This window comes from Aulonocara sp. 'chitande type north' Nkhata Bay, linkage group LG11, assembly GCF_057382095.1.
Source record: "Aulonocara sp. 'chitande type north' Nkhata Bay isolate Kocher_YH1m ecotype deep benthic linkage group LG11, A_spYH_male_GT1.1, whole genome shotgun sequence".
NCBI lineage: Eukaryota > Metazoa > Chordata > Actinopteri > Cichliformes > Cichlidae > Aulonocara > Aulonocara sp. 'chitande type north' Nkhata Bay.
The window spans coordinates 26,675,382-26,698,942 of record NC_141354.1 but is presented as its reverse complement, the minus strand read 5'-3'; the positions used below and the strand labels follow the sequence as shown (position 1 = coordinate 26,698,942).

The 23,561-nt window shown below is 41.5% G+C and overlaps 1 protein-coding gene across 1 annotated transcript; it reads right to left on the bottom strand.

The window, feature by feature from the left end:
* Positions 1-3,225: 3,225 nt before the first annotated feature.
* pitpnc1b (phosphatidylinositol transfer protein cytoplasmic 1b) lies at positions 3,226-23,314 on the bottom strand. The gene is made up of 10 exons (XM_086311551.1): positions 22,660-23,314; positions 17,422-17,570; positions 14,063-14,151; positions 13,819-13,826; positions 13,598-13,669; positions 10,056-10,148; positions 7,803-7,958; positions 6,183-6,246; positions 5,914-6,000; positions 3,226-4,595 (listed from the first exon to the last, which is right to left on the bottom strand). Exons 1-10 carry the CDS (start codon positions 22,705-22,707, stop codon positions 4,444-4,446), a joined length of 918 nt encoding a protein of 305 aa, XP_086167677.1. The 5' UTR covers positions 22,708-23,314; the 3' UTR covers positions 3,226-4,443.
* Positions 23,315-23,561: the final 247 nt, after the last annotated feature.

Sequence of the window (23,561 nt, the reverse complement as noted above, 5' to 3'; positions counted from 1 at the left end):
CGGTGCAATTAAAATTGGGAGACTTTATGCGCTTGCTGATTAAGATATTTAAAGCATGAAGTACCCAAGGCTCTTATTTTTGTGCAAGTTTCTGCTGCGTATCTTCTTGTTTATACTCGTTCGTCTTTTGTTTCCTCGAGCAAATGTGTGTTTGTGTGAGAAATGAGTGCTGCCTCTGTGTTTATGAGTGAGGCAAGCGTATGTATGCGGCGGGGAACAGTTTTTAACACTTATCCTTGACTTTTCCTTTACCTGCATGCAATTAATTACTGCCCGGAATAACGGCCCTGGGATCAGCTGCTGCTGCACTAATGAAAACACATCAGTGTAAATGCAAGGCCAGCCGGAGTGTTGTCGTGCGGCGCTTTGAGACCCTGCACCGCCATCCATTTGCAATGACAATCATTATCGCGTGAAAGCAGTGGTCTCCAACTCTATTGCAGAGGGATTGTGTGTGTTCACAGTCCCACAGTAATCCATATTCACTTTCTTAATTGGCTCAATTAGTTCACTCAGATACTGTATGAATTTTACACTCTGCCTATCCCCAGATAAAGTCCAGTTAACGTATTACTGGGCAGAGGTTACAAATTGGGTTCCCAGTGGTAAGGCTTAATACGCGGAGGATTTAAAGTCTTTTAGGTGGTTGAGTGAGCTAAAAACTGTATTGCTTACACTGTAATGAGGGAACGCAAGCATCTTGGCCTCACCGTTTAATCTCATGGGAGTCGCATACCCATGGGAATTCACACACAGAAGCACACTCACATGACATATCAAACAATGATAGCAACACAATGGGAGGTAAATATGCTTATGATAACATTGATGGAGACCCTTTGATTCACTTAACATCCATTCTGTGGAGAATATATATCTTTTCAAACCTCGTGCTCACACACACACAACCACAATAAGACTTTATCAAGTCAGTGTTGGTGTGTGGATGAAGTTAGTCATGTTAAACGGTAAAGCTTAATGTTTATTCTCGTTTAATGTCTGAGTAAGTTACTGCAAGGTCGGGAAATGGGAAACAAATGAGGTCGTTTATCGATAACTTCAAATCACGGTGATATGCACTCATCTAACCGTAACTGTCATCCGCCTACCCGAACATTACCCCAACCTTAAAACATGACATCACAGGGGCTTGCTTTTTGCCCTTCGTGTTGAGTACGCACATTATGTCCCCACAACATGAGTAAAATGTCACGGGGGCTCGTGCACACACCACGACGTCAGACAAATGAGGCAGTTGCATTACTGTCTGTGTAGCGTATGGAGGGCGTGTATCGATCTGGAGCAGAAGCTCGTTCATCAGTGTGGTTAAGCAAAATACCATTAAGGCTCAGGAGAAATTGTGTACACACATGGCCTGCAACCCCACACAAGCTTTTTATGCTTTTCTTTGTCAGAAACAAACCGCTGCTCAAACTGCTTTCCCATTTCCCGTTCCTTTAGCCCTGTTTCAAGGCTCCACAAAACCGAATCTGCGGGACGGCGGTGGTGCGGCTCTGGAGAACGTCGCGTATTTCTTCGACCGTGCTGCTTGTGGGGTCTGACAGGTGAACTGGGAACGGCTGGGTGATTCAGCACTACAGGGTCAGGATCTATGATAATGCACCACAGGGAACATTTCCATAAAATGAGCCCAGTACATCTTCTTTAGAGGCCCTCTTGAGGAATGAAGATGAGGACACACAGATAAAGAGAGGTGAAAGAAATAAGATCAAGGGAGATTTCGAGAATGGGGAAGCAAGCATAAAGGAGTAGGATGGAGGAGAGCTCTGACGATGGTAATAATGAGAGAGAAAATTTAATGGGAAACACAAAGAAGTGAGAGAGACAGAGGTGATGTTAGTGCAGTGCACCCAGAAGTTTGTGCTCCCTCTGCAGTGCTTGTGAACCCTCCTAGCTGTGGTGAGCACTTGTGCTTTCATATCAGCCCCCTGCTGCAACTGTAAAAAGAGACAATAGGGAGCAAGATTTTTTTTTTTTTTGTGTGTATGTACTTACGTGTTTGTGTGTATATGTGACAGCACGTCTGCAGCACTTTGTTGGGAATCTAATAACAAATTGTCATGCTGGCTCTTGATTTGTATGGGTAAAAAGAAGCCATAATGAGCCCCATAATGCGAGCTATTTGGCGTGCCATTCAAAGCAAGCTGCCATGTCTGTCAATCAGGGGAACTTTCAAGTCTCTCCATGACAAGCCTGGCTTTTGTCCTGAAGTCTTGAATAATAAAGTGCAAAGCTCTCCAGCGAGTAGTGCGGTGCTCTGAACGGATAATTGGAGGTGAGCTTCCCTCCCTCCAAGACATCTACAGGAAGCGGTGCCTGAGGAAAGCGGGGAGGATCATCAAGGACTCCAGTCACCCCAGCCATAAACTGTTCAGACTGCTTCCATCAGGAAGGAGGTTCTGCAGCATCCGGTCCCGTACCAGCAGACTGAGAGACAGCTTTTTCCATCAGGCCATCAGACTGCTGAACACGTCATAGACACCTCAGCTTCACTACTGGAACTTCAACATTATGCACTCCACACTGTATATAAATGCCACTTGTTTTGCACATATTCAACTCTGTATATTTTATATATTTTATTATTATTATTATTATTTTATTTTATTTTTTTACTATTTAATTTGTAAAAATGTGTATACACACACACACACACACACACACACACACACGTAGGAAAATATTTAGTATACACATCCAGAAATGCATACACTATTATATATTGTACATATATTTATTAGTTTCAGGTTGGCCATTCTTGTATTTTGCTCGTTTGTGTTGTTGTGTTTGCACATCTCTGTTGCTTGTGGGGCTCGCACACAAGAATTTCACTCGCATGTGCTGTGCCAGTGTGCCTGCACATGTGATGTGACAATAAAAAGTGATTTGATTTGATTTGATTTAAAGTGACAATGAAATGACAAGACGTGCGCACACACCCACCTCATCTGTGAAACAATCAGGATTCTGTGGCGTCTTGCAGCGGGGAAAACGTCTGGACTGAGCGCGTGATTATTTTCACGTCCGCTGCTGCTCGAGCTGGTTCCACATGGCACACGCGTGTGAAATTGGTGAGTAGATTACATGCGCGGTCTGTGATATACCAGCGGCTGATCAATACTGATCAAACATGGCTGATAATGTGCGGATTGAGTCCATTATTTTTGTTTAAACATGACACAGCTGAGTCATCACATTAGAGAGAATTTGTATTTATTAATCAGAGCTGTTATAAAAGACTATACAGTGTAACATCTATATGATTTTCCATCTGATTCTATTTAAACATCCAGTAATTTTACAAAAAAAAGGCAACAGCAGTACGTAACACTTTATCATACAACTTACATCTATTCAGTTTTCATAATTATACCCAGTGACAAGAACCCATTCTCCCTTTAAATGCACATGAGCTAATAATGTTATAAATGCTCACCCCGTTGATACATAATTGAAGTTTAGCTCGCGTTTGGCCCAACACGCAGCTAAGCGATCAAGGAACCAATACAATGCCTCACTACCTTCTGTCAATACACTTGGTCTGACCTATTGGCTGAGGTGGGGAGGGGGAGCTGATCCATTGCATTGACAGCCCACCCTCCTTCTCTCATGCTCTCTCATTAGATCCACTCTATTAAACTCCTTATGCATCTGTCTGTACGCTCCTGGTTGGGGGCTCGGAAACAATCGGAGAGCCCTGCTGGGGGTCCTGCACTCCACTTTAACCGAGGAACTGAGAGAAAGTGCTGAAATGCACCGTGTTTACAATCTGTCGAGGACACTTGAAGGTTATTTGTGGAAAATGTCTGAGTAGACACAAGGCGCTTGTGTGTTCTTGTGCATCTGAGCGGCATTCTGTAACATACTTCATATCAACAAAGTAAAAAGTAATGAATAATTCTTAGGTGGTGCTGGAGGATTAGTTTAGTATTTTGGGAACTGCTCTGTGCTCCTTTTTGGCAGAGAGTTAGATGAAGAGATCGATACTAGAAACTGTAGCCAGCAGCCAGTTAGTTTAGCTTAACACAAAGACAGAAAACAGAAAGAACATCAAGCTCGGCTCTCTCCAAAAGTAACAAAATCTCCCTACCAACATTTCTACAGCTCACAATTTTTTTTCTTAAAGTCATACAAAAACAACAGTGAAGTACTTTTTCCCTGAGCTAGAACCGGTAACTTAAGGCAAAAAAGAAGAAGAAGGTATTGATATCATACTCTGCTCCAGAAAGCAACAAAGCATTTTCCCAAAAAACGGTGTCTGTTGGATCATGTTGCTGTTTGCATATGGGTGTGTTCATATTTGAGAGATGACATCACATGACTCTGGTGAATGTTGACACTGTATTTGAGTTGTGTTTGCACTGTGCAAGGTGTGTGTGTGTGTGTGTGTGTGAGAGCGAGAGAGAGAAAGAGAGAGAGGCGTCATTCGGGGGTTGAGTTCAGGCGAATGGGACTGTGTGTCACGTGGGAGGGGTCAGGTACGGCTGCAGTGGTCACTCCCATCTTCTTAAGGCTGCGCTCATCTGTCACAGAGATGGAGCGAGAAAACGCAGGACGAGGGACGAGCCCTGAATCTGAGACACACAGATACATCCACTTTTACATGTGGCAAGAAAGAAGTTAAAGAGAGGAAAAAAATCAGAAGGAAAAAGGGAAAACTGTGAGCGTATTTAGGATCTTAAATTTCTGCTACTTGATTCTCCCCTGCTGTCATTCAGCTCACAGACTTGCCTTTTCATTCAATTGACTTGAGTAAATGACATCAGTTTACTTTTATTACACCAGATGAATGAAATGAAAACAATTCCTCAGTCTGTGCAGATCTGCATGCAGTGGCAGCTTTCAGCCTGTAGGGGGGCCACGGCAGTGGAGCAGGCTGCAGCAGGTTGAGCAATGACTGCAGATTTGTTGCAGCTTGATGTGTCTCATCATAACGCACAGAGGGAGAGAAGGAGAGAGAGCGCAGGCAGCAAGATGCTACAGGCCATATTGGGAATTTTACCTTTGATATCTCCCACAGCCAACCGAGGTTCACCAGACTAACCAGCAGGTGGCAGGTTGACACCCCCCCCCCACACACACACACACACATACACAATACCCACACATTCGCGCGCACACACACGTACCCACACCATATGCCCAGGCACATACCCCCACCAGGTCTGACATTTGCAGCTAAGTGCTGCAATGGTCGGTTATTTATGTTGAGAGGGCTCGTGATGGTGAGAGTTCAGCAGGTGGCTGCATTACACTGTTTATCAGACAGACGCAGTGGCATTATCACTTCATGAGCCTTCTTACCCAACCCCCCCCCCGCCCCGAACCTGGCACACACACACACACACACACACACACACACACACACACACACACACACACAGGCACGCACTACATCTGTCTTTCTGTCGTCCTTTTCTGGGCATACACCCTCTGTCTCTCCCTCCTCACTGCTCCTTGTGTTGTGAAATGCCTCCTGACTGCTCTTCCTTTCCCATTTTTCTCCCACAGATGTACTCCAGCCATCTGGGTACTTGTAGGGCACAGCGAAGGCACTAGTGGTGCAACCAATATCTGTTCAAGCATGCCAGTATTACATGGTTATTTATTCATAGTGTTTGCAGTTTGCTGACAGCATCTAATACCATACCAGGCTAAAAAAAAATACCTGAAAACAGCCAATGTACATCTCTTGCCTATTACGGTGTGAAATTAATAATTGTAGAGCACAAATATACATTTCAAACTTCCTGTTCCCTTTTTTTTCACTTACATCTATTCCTCCATCTCCACTCCTCTCATATCTACCTCTATTATCCCCCCCCTCCGCCTTCTCGTCTCTCCTCCTCTGTGGTATTTCAGTACAGTGCAGGTCAGATGCTGAGAACTCACCTGTGCTATTCTGGCTGCATTTGACTTTGCTGTTGGTCTTCTCTTGCATCGTCCGCTCGTACTCTCTCACCTCCTCCAAACAGAGCCCTGTGGGGAAAACAGTGCATAAACACAGGCGTGCATTGAGTGGAAGATACATATTTAATTTAACAGGCTGTAGATCGAGGGTAAAACAACAGCAAAGTACAAGTACAAGTGCGCTGCTCAGAATAGATTATCTCGTATCTGTAAAATATAAAATTTAGCAGTTTACTGTAATTTTGACCCACCGTGCCATTCGTCTATCCATGCCACTGCCTGCCGGTGGCCAACCAGGAGAATGTCTCGTATGTTCTGCAATTACACAGAAAACAAAAACCTGTTATGGGAAGGAAATGTAATTAAAAAGCTACAGCTGTTGTGTGTAGTCGTGTGTGAAATGCTGCTTTTAGAATGATTTTACAGCAGATCAGTGTCAAAATCACGACAGTGCCTTTGTGTAATTAATTCAAACATATGAGATTACGGCTGAGATAGATGAGGATTTATTTAATAAGGAGGCTGGGGCGGGTGGATTTGGCTCTGGTTGTAGAGGTTGTTGCTCAATCGTGGTTGGTGGCTCAGTCGCTGGACCTTTTATGTGCCAAAGTGTCCTTGGGCACGACACTGAACCTTAAGTTGCTTCCAGTGGCTGGCCATCTTCCACAGCAGATCCCGTGGCATTGTTGTGTGTGAATAAAAGTGGTCCATCATGCCTAGCTAAGGACTCATTTAAATATTAGTTGCTCATTGATTGTATTGAATTTATTTGCATTCATCAACAGTTTGCAAGTAGTTGCAGCGACCAACTTCTGCAACCTTTGGGTGACCAAATGCTAGAAGTAGCTGCTTGCAACCACTTTTAGTCACTCAGGTGATTGCTCAGGATCTTGTTTCCAAACAATCGCAGTCCGAATCAGAGCAACTGCGACCTCTCTAATCGTGAAGGTTTGCAAAGGAATGAACACAGATGGATTGCCAACCTCGTTGCAATCAACCTAACTTAGTCCTCTGCAATAAGTGCACCTAGTTTGTGATGCATTTCTTTGCGCCAGGGGACTCAGTTCTGGTTACATTGCTACATAAAAGCGAGGTTTCAGAGCACCTATGTCATTTTGATCTTAAATCACTGTCATCGCAGCAAGTATGCGACCGTTTTTGGAGGAGTTTTTTGCTTTTTCTGTCCCTAAATCTATGAGGCTTTTGCTCTTGATGTAAGTAGTTAATGTTAATGTATGTTATTGGGAATTTCTGTGTATGTAGACAATTAATTTTTGTTTGGTAATGCTGTTCTGCATAGTGTGACTGTAGCATAAGGTTAAAAGACTATGAGTGCAGCGCATTTACTATTAGTTTGATCTGTTTTGCTCGGCTTTGTAAAAAAAATAGAGCCACAATCCAAACACTCTTGCTCCTCACTGACAGCGTTGGGGTGGGTTAAAAGGCATTATTGCTAGTTTAGCTGCTGGTGCTTCTGCTTTCTTTTCACGCTTCATTGCTTTGCCTCATTGCAGAGGATAAATGTTGTGAAAGTGTTTTTTTTTTCTTCCCACCAGCTGTACAACTTCTTCCCCTAACTTGCAACTATGCTTTGTTAAAAGTGGAAAAACAGATGTTTTCTTACCGTTTTGTATAATATAATACAGATCAGAGGTCATTTGACGCCAGCAGCCTTCTTGCCGTTAATGCTGGTAATTATGCTAATGTCTTAAAATGAATGTGGTAGTGATTTATTTGTGTCACAATGCAACACATGGCACATTCATATAATAAATGACCGAATGGCATTGAAGAAGATTGTGATGTCTCCTTGACGCAGTCACGTTACAATAGCAATGGAATGAACATAAAGGGAAAGAGTTCGATCTTACTCGATGTATGAACTCCTCCGTCCTGGTCTGGAAGCCGTAGACCTCAAAGCTGCACTCCACCCTCTTATAGGAGCACATGACAGGTTTGTGGCTGTCCCTCCAGCCCTTCTCCAGAGGTCCTCGGCCAGTTTTACTTGACTGCCACAGACTCAGGTCCTTTACAGAGTAAACAGTGTGTTATAAAAGCTGTGTCTGCAGAAACTGTGACAATATCTGTGTGTGGAGGAGCCAGCAGCATGTTGCACAACACATTGCACAAGAGGAGTGTGATAACACACATTATGAATCTGATGAAAGTATGATGGGCAAGTGTTTGTGTTTGTGATCTTTTATTTCACCTTGTCACTTAATATAATTGATTGGTGTGCTTGTGTAACATGCACATGTAAAGATGTGTTAAACCTTGGAGGAGAGACAATGAAAATAAGCAGTGATGCAGAGGTGTTTGTGTGGGGTGTGTGTAACTGATTTATTTAGAAGCAGAAACAAAAGGCAGTAAAGTAAAAAAAAAAAAATAGGTATGTGTTTTTGTCTTAGTGGATCATTGTTTGTATATTAAGCACTATGCATTATGAGCCATTATCACTTAAAAGACAATATTTTGAGTTGGATGTGACTTAAATGTCTGTTTGAGTAGTCTTAGCTTAATATAAAGTCAGGAAGTGGGAAAATCAGCACAGGAAAAACAAAACAACAACAAAGCCCCACTAGTTTAAGTAATCAACAATCTGATCAATGCAAAATGCAGATAATAAAATGACACATCAAGTTAGAGAAAATTTTAGACTGTTCCACAGCAGGAAACAAGCATATAGATCATTTGCATGAGCTGTTGTTCTGACCTATAGCTGTGGGTTTAAGTGGATCTAGCGGTCATATGAAGAAATGCATGCAGAATGCATTTTTTAGATATGGCATGTCTTGGCACATAGAAACAAAGTTTCATATCACCTCTTTAGTGCTGCTTCAAAGGATTTATCTTTTCCATCACTGTTATCAAGTTTCTTTGTTGCAACATGTGAAAAATTCTCCCCGCCTGAGACTCAAACTTCAGTCACTAAAGTGTTTTATTTGCCTTTTTGCGTAAAGTTTCTTGGCTTTGAGAGTAGAAATGCCCATATATGTTGATTCCCCCAGACAAACTAATATGATTTTTGGGTGGAGTTTTTCAGTTGGTTGCATGCTTGCCATTAATTAAAAATGATGTAATTCATATTTATTGAAAAGGGCATACATAAATGGAAATACAGGATCGACCTGCTTCTTGTTCTGTTTTCTTCAATAATGTTGAGGTCCGGGCAGGAGGCCAATCGATGAACACTAGTGTTTAATTGTTGTTTTTAATTCAGGTAAGCTTCAACTGCATTGGAGCATGTGTGTTTGAGTTCACTGAAGCTGTTGCCAGTCAGACACATTATGGATGGTACTACACAGTGGATTAAGATCTGATAGGACTTATCATCGTTCACAGTTCCATCAGTTTTGATAAGATGCCCAACACCACTGACTGAAATGCAGCCTAAACCATGACAGCGCCTTCACCGTGTTTTACAGATGGCTGACACCAACCTCTCTCCTAATCTGCTTCATACATATCAACGACAGCTTCATCCAAATTTGGATTCATCACTCCACCAGACCTGTTGCCACTGATTTTGGAATACCTCAGCCTTTTCTCTCTGTTTTCACTTCATGCAAAATATTATTTCATGCCTTTCAAACTGTGATGTCTTTGGTATTTTTCATGGATTCAACTAAAGAAATGTGACCAAATTGACAGACTGCTAGTAACAAAGTGCCTAAAGATGCAATTTAAAACCGGTTCTTTGCTAAATTGTCTATTATGTGTAGACACAACACTGATTCATTCCTCGAGGTTGGTGCCTTTTTATGCTTGAATGATTCATAGTTCAGTGTTAAATGGTTGAAGAGAAAAAAAATACCTCTGAAAATGGTCCTGTGCAAGGACTGGACTGAGAATTAGTGAAAAAGCAGCCAAAATCCAAAGCAAAGTTAGTGGGTATATGTTTGAATTAAGTAAGCTTACAGTTTTGGCTACTTGTCATTAAACCAAGTCTCCTATTTATTTTTTCACTAAATGCTGAACTATTCTTGGAAAGCAATCACATAGTTTTCCATTTGGAAGAGAAAGAAAATCAGAAAAAACAACTTTTTTTTGTTCACAGTCATTTGTTTGCACCTCTGTGAAGCATATGTCCATGTTTGTGGGTTTTTTGCCAGTGCAGTGAGTACCTCTGATTCTTTGTAGTGCTTTTCAGGGATGGGGTCACTCAGGATATCCAGGAAACACACATTCTCTGCTGGGGTTGGCTTGTCCCCAAACACCTACATCCAAACAGATGGGGGAGGTCACACAGTTAAATGACAGCAGACGCACATACACCCACCCGTAGTGTCACACATGTACAGTCACTCACTCGGCATAGAGCGGGACTAAGAGAAGATGAGTAACAGTGTAGAAAACGGAGGTCACACACCATAACACCCCTCACTATATCCCACCCGGAGGCTTTTGGAGCAAATCACACTGGTGCAAACAGAGGAGCGAACAGATAGAGAGCAGAGGCGGGGGATGAGGGGAAAAAAACAAGGACATATGAGGGGTATTAAAAGAGAGGGGGGGAAAAAGTTATGAGAGCCACGTACACTTTTCCTTGAGAGAATGGAAGAAACCTGGAGAGAGAGGGAGAAAGAGACGAGACTGCACTTTTATCTGACCTTGTTTAAAATTTGCTCTAATGCCGCACTGGAGTTGTTCATTTCACAGCTGAAAACTAACAAATAAGAAAAACCTGGGGTAAAATAATAGCCTGCTACGCTCCTGCGGTGTTGTTGTTAGTCTGTGTCTTCACAAGGTCTTGCTCCCTTTTATGGAATGTGTTGTGTTAGCTGCGTGTTTGTGTTGCCTTCTACAAGTTGCTTGGGGTTTTCTCACGGTGTCGTAACGATTGTCAATTGAATTGTATAAACACCATAACTGTTATAAGGACATGCAAGAAAAAATCTATTCATATATATGAGGCCCTGAAAGCTTAAAATTTGGGGGATTTTTTTAAAAAAAGAGGGGAAAAAAAAATAAGTGTTCAGCATTGATAGTTCAGAGCAAAAAGGTTCTTGCTCCAAAACTCCTGATTGGAGGTCCTTCTGTGTACTACTTGTGCCTCTGTGTATTTTCTTTAGGTGGTCTTTAGGTGGCATGTTAGGCTAAATCAGGTGTGGCTGTTAGCCAAGGTGTTGTCTCCTTTCCTTGTGATTGATTGGCAGCCTGTCCAGGGTGGACCCCGCCTCTTGCTCACTGTCATCTGGAATAGGCTCCAAACTCCAGAAAATGAGCGGATGCGGTCCAAATTGGTATTTTGTTAGCTCAAATTGTATGCACTGCTTTGTAGAAGGATTGTATTTTATAATCTCTCCGCATGCTTTGTATGTAAAGCCTGATTTGTAAAGCATACACTTAGGTGGGTGAATAAGTGCAGCTGAGTAAAAAGTATGATATTTCCCTTGGAAATGTGGAAGTACACTAACAGCAGGGGTTAAAGTGAGCGGGAACGATCTGGAGTAAATAAGTAAATAAGTCTGATTGGCAGTTTCATACATAATAAAGTCCAGCAAGCTCATTTTCCGGGTGCTGCAGCCTGGCGTTCCTTCCAGCTGCGGCCATGGAGCTACTCAGTCAAGAAATAAGAAAGTAATGTCACCCCACGATCCCGCCTCCTCACTCAGCATCCTTTCTTTCCATTCTCATTCCTGCCCTCCCTGCATGCGTGCACATGTTGATAGTGTTAGGTTCACTTAAATCTAAGTGTCTTCAACACCTTGGTAACGCTAGACAAGTGTAGCGTTACCAAGCTAGACAAGTGTAGCAGGCGTAAAAGGAGTTGCTTTTCCCCCCCAAAGCAGCAGATCATTTCAAATGCAGCCTTTCAAATGGGGCTCAACAAATATGACCAAACACACAAGCTGTTTTCAATATGCAGCCTGGCCATCTGTCTTACTCGCTACTGGGAGAGTATCTGTACTTTGCAGTTAGAAAGAGTGGCAGAAAGAGAAAGTGTCAAATTATTTCTAGGATAAAATCTGCTCAGTAAATGAATTTGAACTGGAATAAATTTAATGCTCGCATAAATAGTTCCTTTCATTCAGTTCTTTTAATCAGGCTGTGGGTATTTAGACTACGTGATGTGTAGTTAAAGTTATCTGACTAATGATATTTAGAAATGATACTAAATGAAATGGTAATTGTTTTTGTGTTATTCAGAGGCTGTGTGAGAATACAAACGAGTTCAAGCTCGTGCACTGAGAGCTGTACTGAGTTGGTATGTTTACTGTTACAACAGTTAGGTCAGGTCAGTAGTTCTCAAACTCGAGTTTGCAATAGTGGCGTAGAGGACGAGGAAAAATATGGAGAGAAGCTGACTTAAATAAATAAAATTTAAAATAAATAAACATATTTTTGTTTCTGAAGCTGGGCATGCTAGACAAACTTTCAGAATCAGTGGTTTACGGTGGCATTCGTCTGTTCACATTTCCTTCTAGACAACATATCTAAGAGTTGCTCCACATGTAATGGATTAATCCCAGAGTAACTAGATGAAGCACTATGAAAGGAAGATGCTAAAGTAATGTAAATACTTAAACTTATACTACCATAAACAGCATAAAACGTGGACGTAGCTTCAAGGTCGGAAAAATTAAGCCAACACTTTAAGTGCCTCAACCGTGCGTCCTATCTGAAGGCCACTAGATGATGATAGCTGTGGTTTTAAAAGAGGACTTCCAGTCCTTTTAGAAGTCAATACAAAGACAGCTTCTCTAAACACTTTTCTGCTGAATTCAAGGGTTCGGCCTCTCATTCTGGGTCATATTATATTAAAAAAAGGATCAGGTGGTTTAACAGGCAGACCCCGCCCCTCCACGTCACATCTGTCTGTTGCAAGATGGCAACAGTGGAAACGCTCATGTTGAGGCTTCAAAGCAAGACACCAGAAAACGGTGGGTGATGTCAGGGTAGCTACATCCGTCTCTTATGCTGTCTGTAGTGGTTTATAAAGGGGAAATATTTCAGTGAGAAGGTGGTAGAGACCAAAAACTGAGCAAAACTGAGTGATTAATTGATCACATACACCAGTTAGCCATGCAGCGACACGACTAATTGGCTGATAGCGTTGCTCTGTAATCTTTGATGTGTAAATAAACAGCTGTTTGCTAACAAATTACCAACTTAAAAGATTAAGGCATCTCAATTTGTTCCCCCTAGTGTATAAAACACATGTCAGTGTGCATGTATGTGGTTGCCACTCAAACAGCAATGGGACTGTTTGGAGTAAACTCGTGTAACCTGAAACTACATGACATAAAACTAGATTCACTGGATGCACAGCCCAAGAAACAACTCTTGGATCTATGCATTTTTTGTTTTGTTTTTTTTGGTTCTCCTGTCTTGACTTTTCTCAATTACACCAGGCAAACACAAGTGCCAGACAGAGCTGCAAATGCTGGTGACTTTCTGTCTGTGTGTGTCTTTGCGTGCCTTGGACAAAATGCATCGTGGCAGCCATGATCAGCACACTGCATGTCTGGTTAATAGATCTGCCAATACTGCGTTTCGTGGCTTGCTTGTTTTCCTTGTAATGGGCGCATCAATTTGATGAACATTTTTGTAGTGCTGCAGAGAAAATTGCAATTTCTCTCCAGACCCTTGTCGTTCTCCTCCCCCTCATCTCTAATCACTCTATTTTTCTCACCTCTCACAACCCCCCTCTTACAATACTCACGTTATCGTTATCACCATTGTTGTTCTCGAATCTTGTCTCAATACGGATGCTGAACTTGGGGAGGAATGATACCTACAGGGTGACAAAGAGGAAAAATGGGGGGTGGAGGGTTGAGGGGCAGAGATAGTGTGAAAGCAGGCTGCAGATTAGATCCTCTGATACTGGAAAGAGATGAGCTCTGTTGCATTCATGTACAGTAAATGATGTGTGAGAATACTTACTGAGTACTCTGCAGCACCGGGGACATTCAATATAGATGGGAAGAAAACAGCATAAGTAACTCGTATGCTTGAACATGAAATTGCGCCCACACACATGCAATTTACCACAAGGGAATACATGCATACATAGTTATGAACATTTGATGTCACTTGAAAAAGCATCTGTTTTCAGTAAACAAGCTTTGTATAATGTATTGAGGTTAAAATAACTCTGTGTTTAACACAAAGAAAGGCAAACACGCACCTGTGATGGTGTATGGGTAGAAGTTCCAGGCCTTCTCCGTAACGTAGAAAAATCGAGGGACAAATGCTTTTACCCAAGATGGCAGTTTACTGAAAGCAAAGAAAGAAGGATCACCGTTGCAGAGTGTAAGAGCAGGAGAGATTATGAAGGGAGAGACGGAGAGATCCTGAGTGGGTCTTGTGCCGTTTATAGCCAGATTACCTGTAGGCTACTCTCACCACAGCATTCATTTGTATGACTCATTCTCAATTACACCTGTGGTGATGAACTGTTACTGTAGCTTCTAGGTCCCATGTCAGAACATGATTGAAGTAGAATACAGTGTGTGCGTGTGTGTGTGTGTGTGTGTGTGTGTGTGTGCGTGCGTGTGTGTGTGAAGAGAGAAAGAGCATGCGTGTGTTCTTACATATCTTTACTAATGAAGACCAAATGTCCTACAAGCACATAAAGATTAGAAAAATCCTCCACAGTGTGAACACGTCTTTACTTCTTTGAGAGTTTATTTTAGGATTAGGCCTTGGGTTTGTAGTGGTGATTGGAATAAGAGCTGAGGTTACATGAGGGTAATGAGTGAGGTTATTTCAGGGTTAGGAAGTGAATTTAGAGTTAGGAGATTTATGTTATATTTGAGACTGGGCTTTCATTATGAGCACAATTAACTGATGGGCTGTCAGCCTGAGCACAGAGAAAAGTACATGGACACAATACTCTCTCGCAGAGCAGCATTATTAAACCTTTTTACTTGTAGCAGTGCAAACACACTTAATCATGTAGGAAAAATCAACTCCTATTTAAGGTTTATAATCAGTGTGCAGCCTGTGGCTGGTTTATAACTCTTATCACTCACAGGGTGTGAAATACTCCGTTTTGTAAACAGAGCAACAATTTCACCTCTGACTCATCATTTATGGGACCGCTTGGTTTCACAATGAAGCACACTGATTAACTGTATTTTCAGAATATAGTGTTAATATTAATGTGCTATTATACTGGGTATATTGCAACTGAAATTGCAGTCTCATGGCTCAGACACTCCAAGAGTAAAAGGACAAAACCTCAGTGTGACTAGAAACAAATCAGTTGCCCTTTGATTTGGTGACCAATTGCAAATAGCTGCAGTGAACACTTTGATTGGAGGCAGCTTGTCTCCAACCAACTGCAGTCCAACTCAGATTGCCTGCAGTCTTAGACAAATTGGATTAAGTTTGCAAATAGTTGGAGTTGAGTTTATAGTTGAGCTCTAAATGCAGACATGTTACCGACATGTAGCAATCAGTTTGAGTAAGTCTGCGCTGATGAGTGATCTGTGACAAATTTAGTTGCCGTAAGGGACTTGACTCAAGTGACTGCCGACTGAATGTCCTGCAGCAACGTCACTTTTAGGGAGGAATTTCTGAATCTCTGTTTCACATCCCCAGAGTTGTGCAATATTAAGTACTTAGATGAACTATTTAATCTTAGATGAACTATTTAATCTACGTACTTAATATTAGTTTCTGTTCGACTGGATTTTCTGCGTATGTAGATAGCAGCAGATGCCAACAACTTTGTTTTTTTGGTAATTTATTAGTTATTTGCCGTATTGTAATGAGCAGATTCATTAAAATTAAAATTAATCTAAAATTAAAATGCCAAATAAAATGAGCAGATTCTCTTGGCTGATAAACTTACTAACCGACCTTCTTATTTTTCAAACATGACCATGAATTACATCCCAGTACTTGAAAGCACCGATGCCAGTGGGCACTGCAATGCCAGTGGGCACTGCAATGCCAGTAGCTTTGGATAAAATGGCAGCATGTGACACCCTGGGATGTCTGTATAGTTTTAAGTGGAGGAAAAAAACAGGGCAATACCATGCTAATAAATTATGGTATGAAAGTTGTCACAAATACATTGTAGCACTAGCTTGACATTTTGGGAAATGTCAGTTCTGCTTACCAAAAATGGGATGCTGGCAGCGTACATGCCCAGATCCAAGCCAATAGGCCGGGCATTTTACCCATTTAAAGTTTGAGAATATGTTTATATAATTTAACGACCCCTTATCATTCGCTTTACCAGATAAAAATGCAAAGCTTGAATGCCAACTATTCTGGGGGAATCATCATTGGGAGCCAAGTACTTGGTGGTTCAATTAGTTTTTTCCCCATATATCCTGTTAGATGACAGATTTGCATGTGAAGACCACTGCAGGCCTCCGGTGGAGTTTCCTCTGGCTTTAGCCTGACCAATCATCAGTTCTTTTGTGGTGAAGAGTTGTATGATAAGAAAAACACTCTCAGTATGTGTATAAAACATGAAGTGACACCCACCTAAAAAGATCAGAGAGGAATAAAAGACTGGATATGGTGGAAACAGTAAGTCTCATTCCATCCACAGGCAATAAATTTCACCTACCAGCACTAATTAACTCACTGTCTGGCTTGCTGAATCAACACTGTTGTATAAAAACAGTAGATTTAGTTTTTATTGGAGGTTTTGCAGTCCAAAGTTTAAAAAAAAACAAAGAACTTGCATAACAGTCAACTGACGTGACTTTATGTTTGAGCTAAACACTGTATCATATAATAATTAAGAGTTTATTTCCCAAAATGTTACATAAATACTTAAAAAAAAGGTTTACAATGTTCTGTTATGTACTCAAGACTACACTCTATAAACATTCACATCTATGTCCTGTAAAAATATGCATATAGACAAGTTACATATTAACACCTGCAGTCACAATAGCTATCGATGGCTTTCGCTTTATTCTGTAATTTTCTTTCCTGTTTTTGTCTTTTTTCCCCTACGTGTAAATAATATTTGTCTTATGTAAATATTGTCACTTCTTTCTTACAATAACAGAGTTCTGATAGACCACTTAGAAAAGCTTACCAGGGGTTAAACACATCCATTATTTGAGTGTAAGAACTTGGAGGTAATTATCTGTAGTTTTTCTACGTGTGGTTATACTGTGACTAGACTCTGACTGCCAACAAACTTTGTCAACTCTACAAAGAAAATTTAATGAGAGGCTAAATCTTCCCACATACCCTGCAATTACCAGCACCGGGATGATGTGCACGAGTTATGCCCAGCTAGAGAACTTTACTTACGTAATCCAGTGTTTACTGACCTCACGGTACAGTAATATTTCCACTTATACCTCAGCATGTCTAGACAAAGGGTGTTTGGACTTTGTAAACAGGCAGGTCGCAATGCACGCTGGGTGTTACTGTGTGTTTCGTGTAACTTGGATTGCTGAGATGTGAAGCTTTGCAGCGCAGCGATCAGAACACGGCAATCAGTTATTCTAATGGCCTGTCATGTGTACATCATTAGTGCAACAACACAATCAAAGAGTTTAATTGTACCTGCTGAGGTAGATTCGTTTCTCGGTCAGCTGCCCCGCTCCGTACTTGGGGTGATTATCTGGCTCATTCCTCACCACCTCCACCCCCTCTCCCCCACCACTCTGCTCACAGCTGTGCTTACTGATCATGTACAACTGCCCAATCCTGTACTGGAGCCCGAGGAGAGGTTTAGGATGAGGTTTATGGCGGAGAGGACGGGGATGGCGTGAAGAGAAAAGAGAGAGAGAGAGAAATGTGGTGAGAAAATGGTAACCACAAAGCAAAAATCTCCCTCGTCCTCCTCCTGCTAATCCTCAAGATGCCATCCAAAGGGACACATTTAGAGTGCGGCCTTAGTTGAATTAACCAAGTGTTTGTTGACTGTGGTCATCCTTCGTTTAAACACACAGGTCCTCACGTTCATCTACCATAAACATGTAGCCTTTGAAATAACTCACACATTTATGCTTCATTTTTTTGCAAACAAACAAAATAAATATGAATTTGCCGTGAACTCAAAGCCATATCCAAATAACAGGCACTGCTGCTTGAGTCAGTTCTCAGAGGTTTTGCAGCTGTAGCCTCTCTCGTCTCTCGGTCTGGTACTGGAGTAAATTTTAATCCCATTTTTAGTCTCTTTTTTACATTTAAATTACTTCAACATTTATTCTACACATACATTTGAACCATAATAAGGAACTGCATCTTTACTGCTGCATTTAACTAAATCGCAAAGTGCACATTCGATTTTACTCTTCACTCCTCTCTGTGTATCATTATCCAACTGTTGCTCGAGCAGCTGTAGTTGCTCTTCAGAAAAGTTGTATTCTTAATCTGAACTTTTTGGGAATATTTTAAAGACTGGAATTGGCATTTAAGCTGAAGGAGGGCAGACCAAATTTCTCATGGAGCATAATAATGGATATGAGGACTTAAATAAGAAAAAAATTCATCCATAACAAATCAATACAATGCAGGTCCCATTGAAGAAAATGTAATACCCATCTGCCACTAAGAGGAAGTAATGAGAATGATGGCAGAAAATCCTCCTGGCAGCAGGTTCACCCTGGTTGCTGAGTCCGGTTTTGTCTCGACAGGCACTTACTCAGGGCTGCTTAGGCACAGGCTTTGTATTTGCTCTTCATTTTTCAAATCTTAGCCACTTGCTGTGTATAAAGATTTCCCTAAAGTTCCATTTCAGATATCAAAAAATTAATTTGGCTAGTGAGAGTGATTGCCTAGTGTCTAAATTAGGGGAAGGGACTTTGTTCTCTGCTGCAGCCCCAGTTTGTGCACGCTGATGAGGGAGTATTTTGTGTTAGTTAGTCTAAAGAGGACAAGGGCTTTGGGCATCTGGAGTATCTCCTCGTTTAGCTAAGCCTGATACAATCAGTGTATTTAAAAAAAATCTCTCACAATAATTCTTTTCATTTCTTGCAGTGCTGCTGCTGCTGCTGTTGGTCGTTCTCATCTTCTCTCCCTAATCTTGTTTCTATTTGCATTTTTCTGTTTGCTGCAGTTGTAAATCACTTGGTAAACTTTTGTTTATAAAGTTATGAAAAAGCTGAGAAATTGTGCCATAAAGCGCTTCGCTGTTCTGCTGTGACCACCATAATGCAATTCATTTTGTTGCCCTATATTGCTGTGGCACTAAAGCATTATTCTAATTAAAAGCAGAAACAGAAAGATTGGGAGGAAGAGAGAAAGAGGACGGCAGACATCAGATTGCCATCCTTCACTGTGCTTTGCTGACATCATGTGACACTCCTCCTTCTTGTTCCAATTACTGTGGAACGTCAACATTCAATATTTACTTCTTGGATATTCATGGGACTTAATTAATCATAGTGATGGGTGCTTTAACACCATCTTAAAGCCAGCAGACCGCAGGACAGAGAGCTCCTCCCACACAAGTTATGAATCTTTTCCCCCTGTTTTAGGAAAAACAAGGAAGTGGAAAGTATCTTTCTTTCCTTAAATCACTACATACAGGTCAGGAGGGATCGTTGTCAGCTCTGGGAATGTGTTTCCTCTTACTGTTTCGTTTTTACAGCCCAGGATTTGCTTTACAAGAAATGTCGTCAGACTACAAATACAACGCATTATCAGGACAATGCCATGATTCATGATTAAAATATTTACCAGCTTTTGTCTTTGATCGTCAACTAGCAAAACACAACGACAACAATGACAATTAAGGGTGGAAAATTTGTGTTCAACGTTTCCCAGTGGCGATTTACACTTTATGCACTTTATTAGATACACCTGTTTAACTGGTCCTTAAAACAAATATTGAATCAGCCAATCACATAAGAGCAACTCAGTGCATTTAGAAATGTAGAAATTGTCAAGACGAACATCAGAATGAGGAAAATAGTTGAAGCAAGTGACTTTGAATCTTGCACGGTTGTTGGTGCCAGTTTTTCCTGAACTGATGATCTACTGGGACTTTCCCCCATAGTGATCTGTAGGGTTTACAAGAAATGGCCCAGTGAAGAGCATCTCTCCTGCATATGAACGCACAACATGAACCCTCAAGCTGACGGCCTAGTTTCAGAATACCACTATATTGGCATACTATAGGCCCCTTTGTACCAACTGAGCATTGTTTTAATGTGGCAGCATGCCCGACCTTGCTGATCCCTTTATGAGCACAGTTTATCTATCTTCTAATGCCTGCTTCCAGCAGTACAATGCACTATATTATTGTATTAGCCCTTTATTTATCCAGGTAAAAATCTCATTGAGATTAAAAATCTCATTTCCAAGAGAGACCTGGCACCACGGCAGCAAAAATCCAAAACACATGCGGCACATAATAACATAACAACATATCACAGAACTGAGATCATCTCTCAGTGGTTTCTTGAACATGACACTCTACACAAATGACCTTCACAGTCATTGTCATGTGTTGGATGGGGAGATTCTCATCATGAACGTGAGCCGACAAATCTGCAGGAACTGTGTGACGCTGTCATGTCGATATGGACCCAAATCTGTTTTTCTGAGGCTTTTCTGAATCTACGCTATGAAGAATTAAGGTCATAATTCTTGGAGTTAAGGCAAAAATTACCTGAGAAACATCTTGACATATTTTTTTTTTCTTAAAAAAAACCCCAAACATATTACCTCAACATGCACTTTGGTTTATACTGCATATGTGTCTGTATTTATTTGACCCTGACTCTCAGCTCTGCACACAATTTGCTATGTACCCAGACCCAGTGTATGTGTACAAATGTCACATAAAAGATTTTTATCTTATCTTTATCTTTATCTTCAAAGTTAAAAATGTCACATTGATTCATTGCTGTAAAGCAATAAACATACAATCTTCTGAGAAGTCTGAATATTTTTTATGGGGCGCTGCATGTTCCTGTGACACTGCCTTTTTCATACACACCTCTGTGAGAGGTGTCTCTCAAATAAGGATACTATTTGTATTATAAGTGCATTAATACCGTACTTCAGTGGAGTATTTGAGTAAACGTGCAAAAAAAGTTACTTTCCACCATGAAGCCTTATTTAGTCTGCACTCTCATACAGTGGTGCTAGGCAGCATAAGATTAACAGTACCCTAGTGTAAGGGCTTTGGTGAGGGAGAGCCAGTGGGGGGGGCAATCAGTTTTCATACACCCCTAAATGGTTGTAAAACCTCACAGACCCAAATAGCAACAAACAAAATTATGATCGCTGTGAGCGTGAATCCTGTTTCCAACATTTCATGAAACAAGATTTGTGGTTGAAAGCAGCAATGCTGAAAACACAGACAAAGGGCACGCTTGAGTGAGGCCTTCTTTTCTGTAGCGACTGAGAGTCGTTAACAAGTTTGAACACTGCAGTTTCCTCCCTGCCAAGAGAATAACCAAGACCACAGAGACACAAAAGCCCGTGTTCCTCACTTTCAGATGAAGTTTTTTTTTCAGATACAAGTTTGTAATTTATTTAACCACAAACGTGAGTGACAGTTTGCACACTGCAGAACTCCAATTTTCTTATTCATTACATCTCGTAGCGTGTGACGTTTCGTGAACCATCTGCTTTTCATCAGACAGTAGAAACACAGGTCAGCAGGCAGTAATGTAATAATCAGACAGTGTCTTACATAGGACAAGCCTTCATACGTATCGCTTTGGCGTGAATCAGAAAAAAATTGGAAACAATCCCAGCAACAAATAGAAGAAAAAGATATACATCGTGTCTCAAGCAATATCTAACAATAAAATGACTGAAACAAATGGTTAGATTACAATTTGATTTCTTTAATTAACTAAATATAGATGGTGCAGTGCTCTGTGTATCCCTTCTGTTCTACAGCAAGTGTCTGGGTTAATTTGGCTGAATACTTTAATGGGGACATATAATTAAGAAGAGTTTGAGAACCATTGCTCCAAGTTATTTTTAGCATGTGCCTGTGGAAGAAATAGAAAGTGAATCAACAACAGAACCGACACACCTACCTACCACCTGAGCCACTATCACCTGCCGCCTGTTTCTTTTCTTTGACAAAAGCAACACGGAACATTCTTTGCCACGGTGCGGGTGTGCTGTGCATGTCACACTTGAAAATCTGCTCACTTTAATAGTGGAGCAAAGGTTGCGGTCTGTTGCGTGGTTCCTATTATGATTTGATACCTCCTCAAATAAACTGCAGTTAAACTCACATTACACTTAAGCGAAAGAGGATTTGCTGCAAGCTCGAGTTCTGTGTGCCCTGTCCTGATACTGTAAATCCTATTTTGGACTGCTATTTGTCACTGTCATTGTTGTGGTAACAGGTAGAAGTAAGCCGGTTGGGGGTAGTGGAGACGACAAGGACATTTCTTTTTGAAGGGCACTTTAGCGCATAACAACCTCGTCCGCTCACCTTTTCCCTCTCCAGCAGGATCTCTTTGTTTTTCCACCCGCAGGCCAAATGCCTTTAAGTTGGGATCTTAACCAGTCTGACTAGTTTGAGCTTGGAGCGCTCAAGCAAATGTAGAACGTGTAGTGCTGTCCAGGTGTTGTACGCTTGACTCATCGCTCTATCCCAATGTGGAAAAAGCTCCCACAGGGCAGCTGCGGGGGGGTCTCAGTGCTGTGTTGGCATTTTGTCTTATCAGTACGTTCACACCTTCACGATTACAAGTAAACAATAAGAAAAAAAAGACCAAACAAAACATTGCCGCAGTTAAAATAACCCCCAAATTTTTGCTTTTCACTTTTAAGTGGTGGGAATTGTGTGTGTAAAAGCGTGGGAAAGACAAACACACTTACCTCATCCACGGTCAGTGGCATGCATATGCGGTACTCTTTCATCAACATGGTGCTGATACCGGGAGAAGTTTTTTTGGGGGGAAGTAAACAGTGGGATCGTGCTTGAGTTTGTCTATCTCAGCTGACTCGGTTGCATAGTAGACAAACTCAGGCAGGCAACACACCACCACAGTGACCTCTTTTTTTTTTTTTTTTTTGGTGACGCTCTTCTTCTTTTGTTTTTGCTGATGTCAGTAAACCGTGGAGTTAAGTCCAGTGTTCTCTGTCAATGAGTGTCTGCAGTTTTCTTACTTTCCCTCCCTCGCTCACTCCTCAGAGCCTCGTCTCTCCCTTCTTGTTTCGCTTCCTCAATTTAATCTCCTGGACTTTTTTTTTTAAACTGCTGTCTCTCACTTTTTTCTCGCTACTCCCTCCTTTTCTTCCTCTTCTCGGCTGCACCTTCGCTTTGCTGTTTCTCTCTCGCTCTCTCTTTCTTAATTTCTGTTTCTTTTCTTTCTGCTGCAGTGAAAAAGTAGTAATTAGTGCTGAGGTAAGATGTAAACCTACTATCAACAGCTCTGCCTGTCCTTTCCCCTCCGTCCCTGTCTGTGCTTTGTTTAATTCCTCCTCGTGTGTAACCTTGCTGTCTGCTCGGTGCTCCTCCCTATCCACTCAGCCACACTCCGCTGCTTTCAGTTTCTCACAAATTCCTTTGCGGCTCCCCTCCTTATCTTTTCTTTTTCCCTCTCCCTCCCCCTTCTCTCCCTCTCCCATAGTATCCACTCCCCGCCCACTATACTTTACCACCTCTTCACCTGCATCACCCCCATCCTCCCCTCCCTGCCTCAGATCCTTATCTGTTCTTTCTTCTCTGTGGCCAAAACTGCTGTAAGCAATAACACTCGCATCTTTCCATATCTGGC

What these genes read in the sequence shown, in the direction of transcription:
- pitpnc1b (XM_086311551.1), bottom strand. Translation starts at nt 22,707, where the DNA reads ATGTTGATGAAAGAGTACCGCATATGCATGCCACTGACCGTGGATGAG. An exon ending in TGCCACTGACCGTGGATGAG is followed by an intron (nt 17,571 to 22,659) that starts GTAAGTGTGTTT and finishes CTCGGGCTCCAG; the next exon opens with TACAGGATTGGGCAGTTGTA. An exon ending in AGCACTACAAAGAATCAGAG is followed by an intron (nt 7,959 to 10,055) that starts GTACTCACTGCA and finishes TACTCTGTAAAG; the next exon opens with GACCTGAGTCTGTGGCAGTC.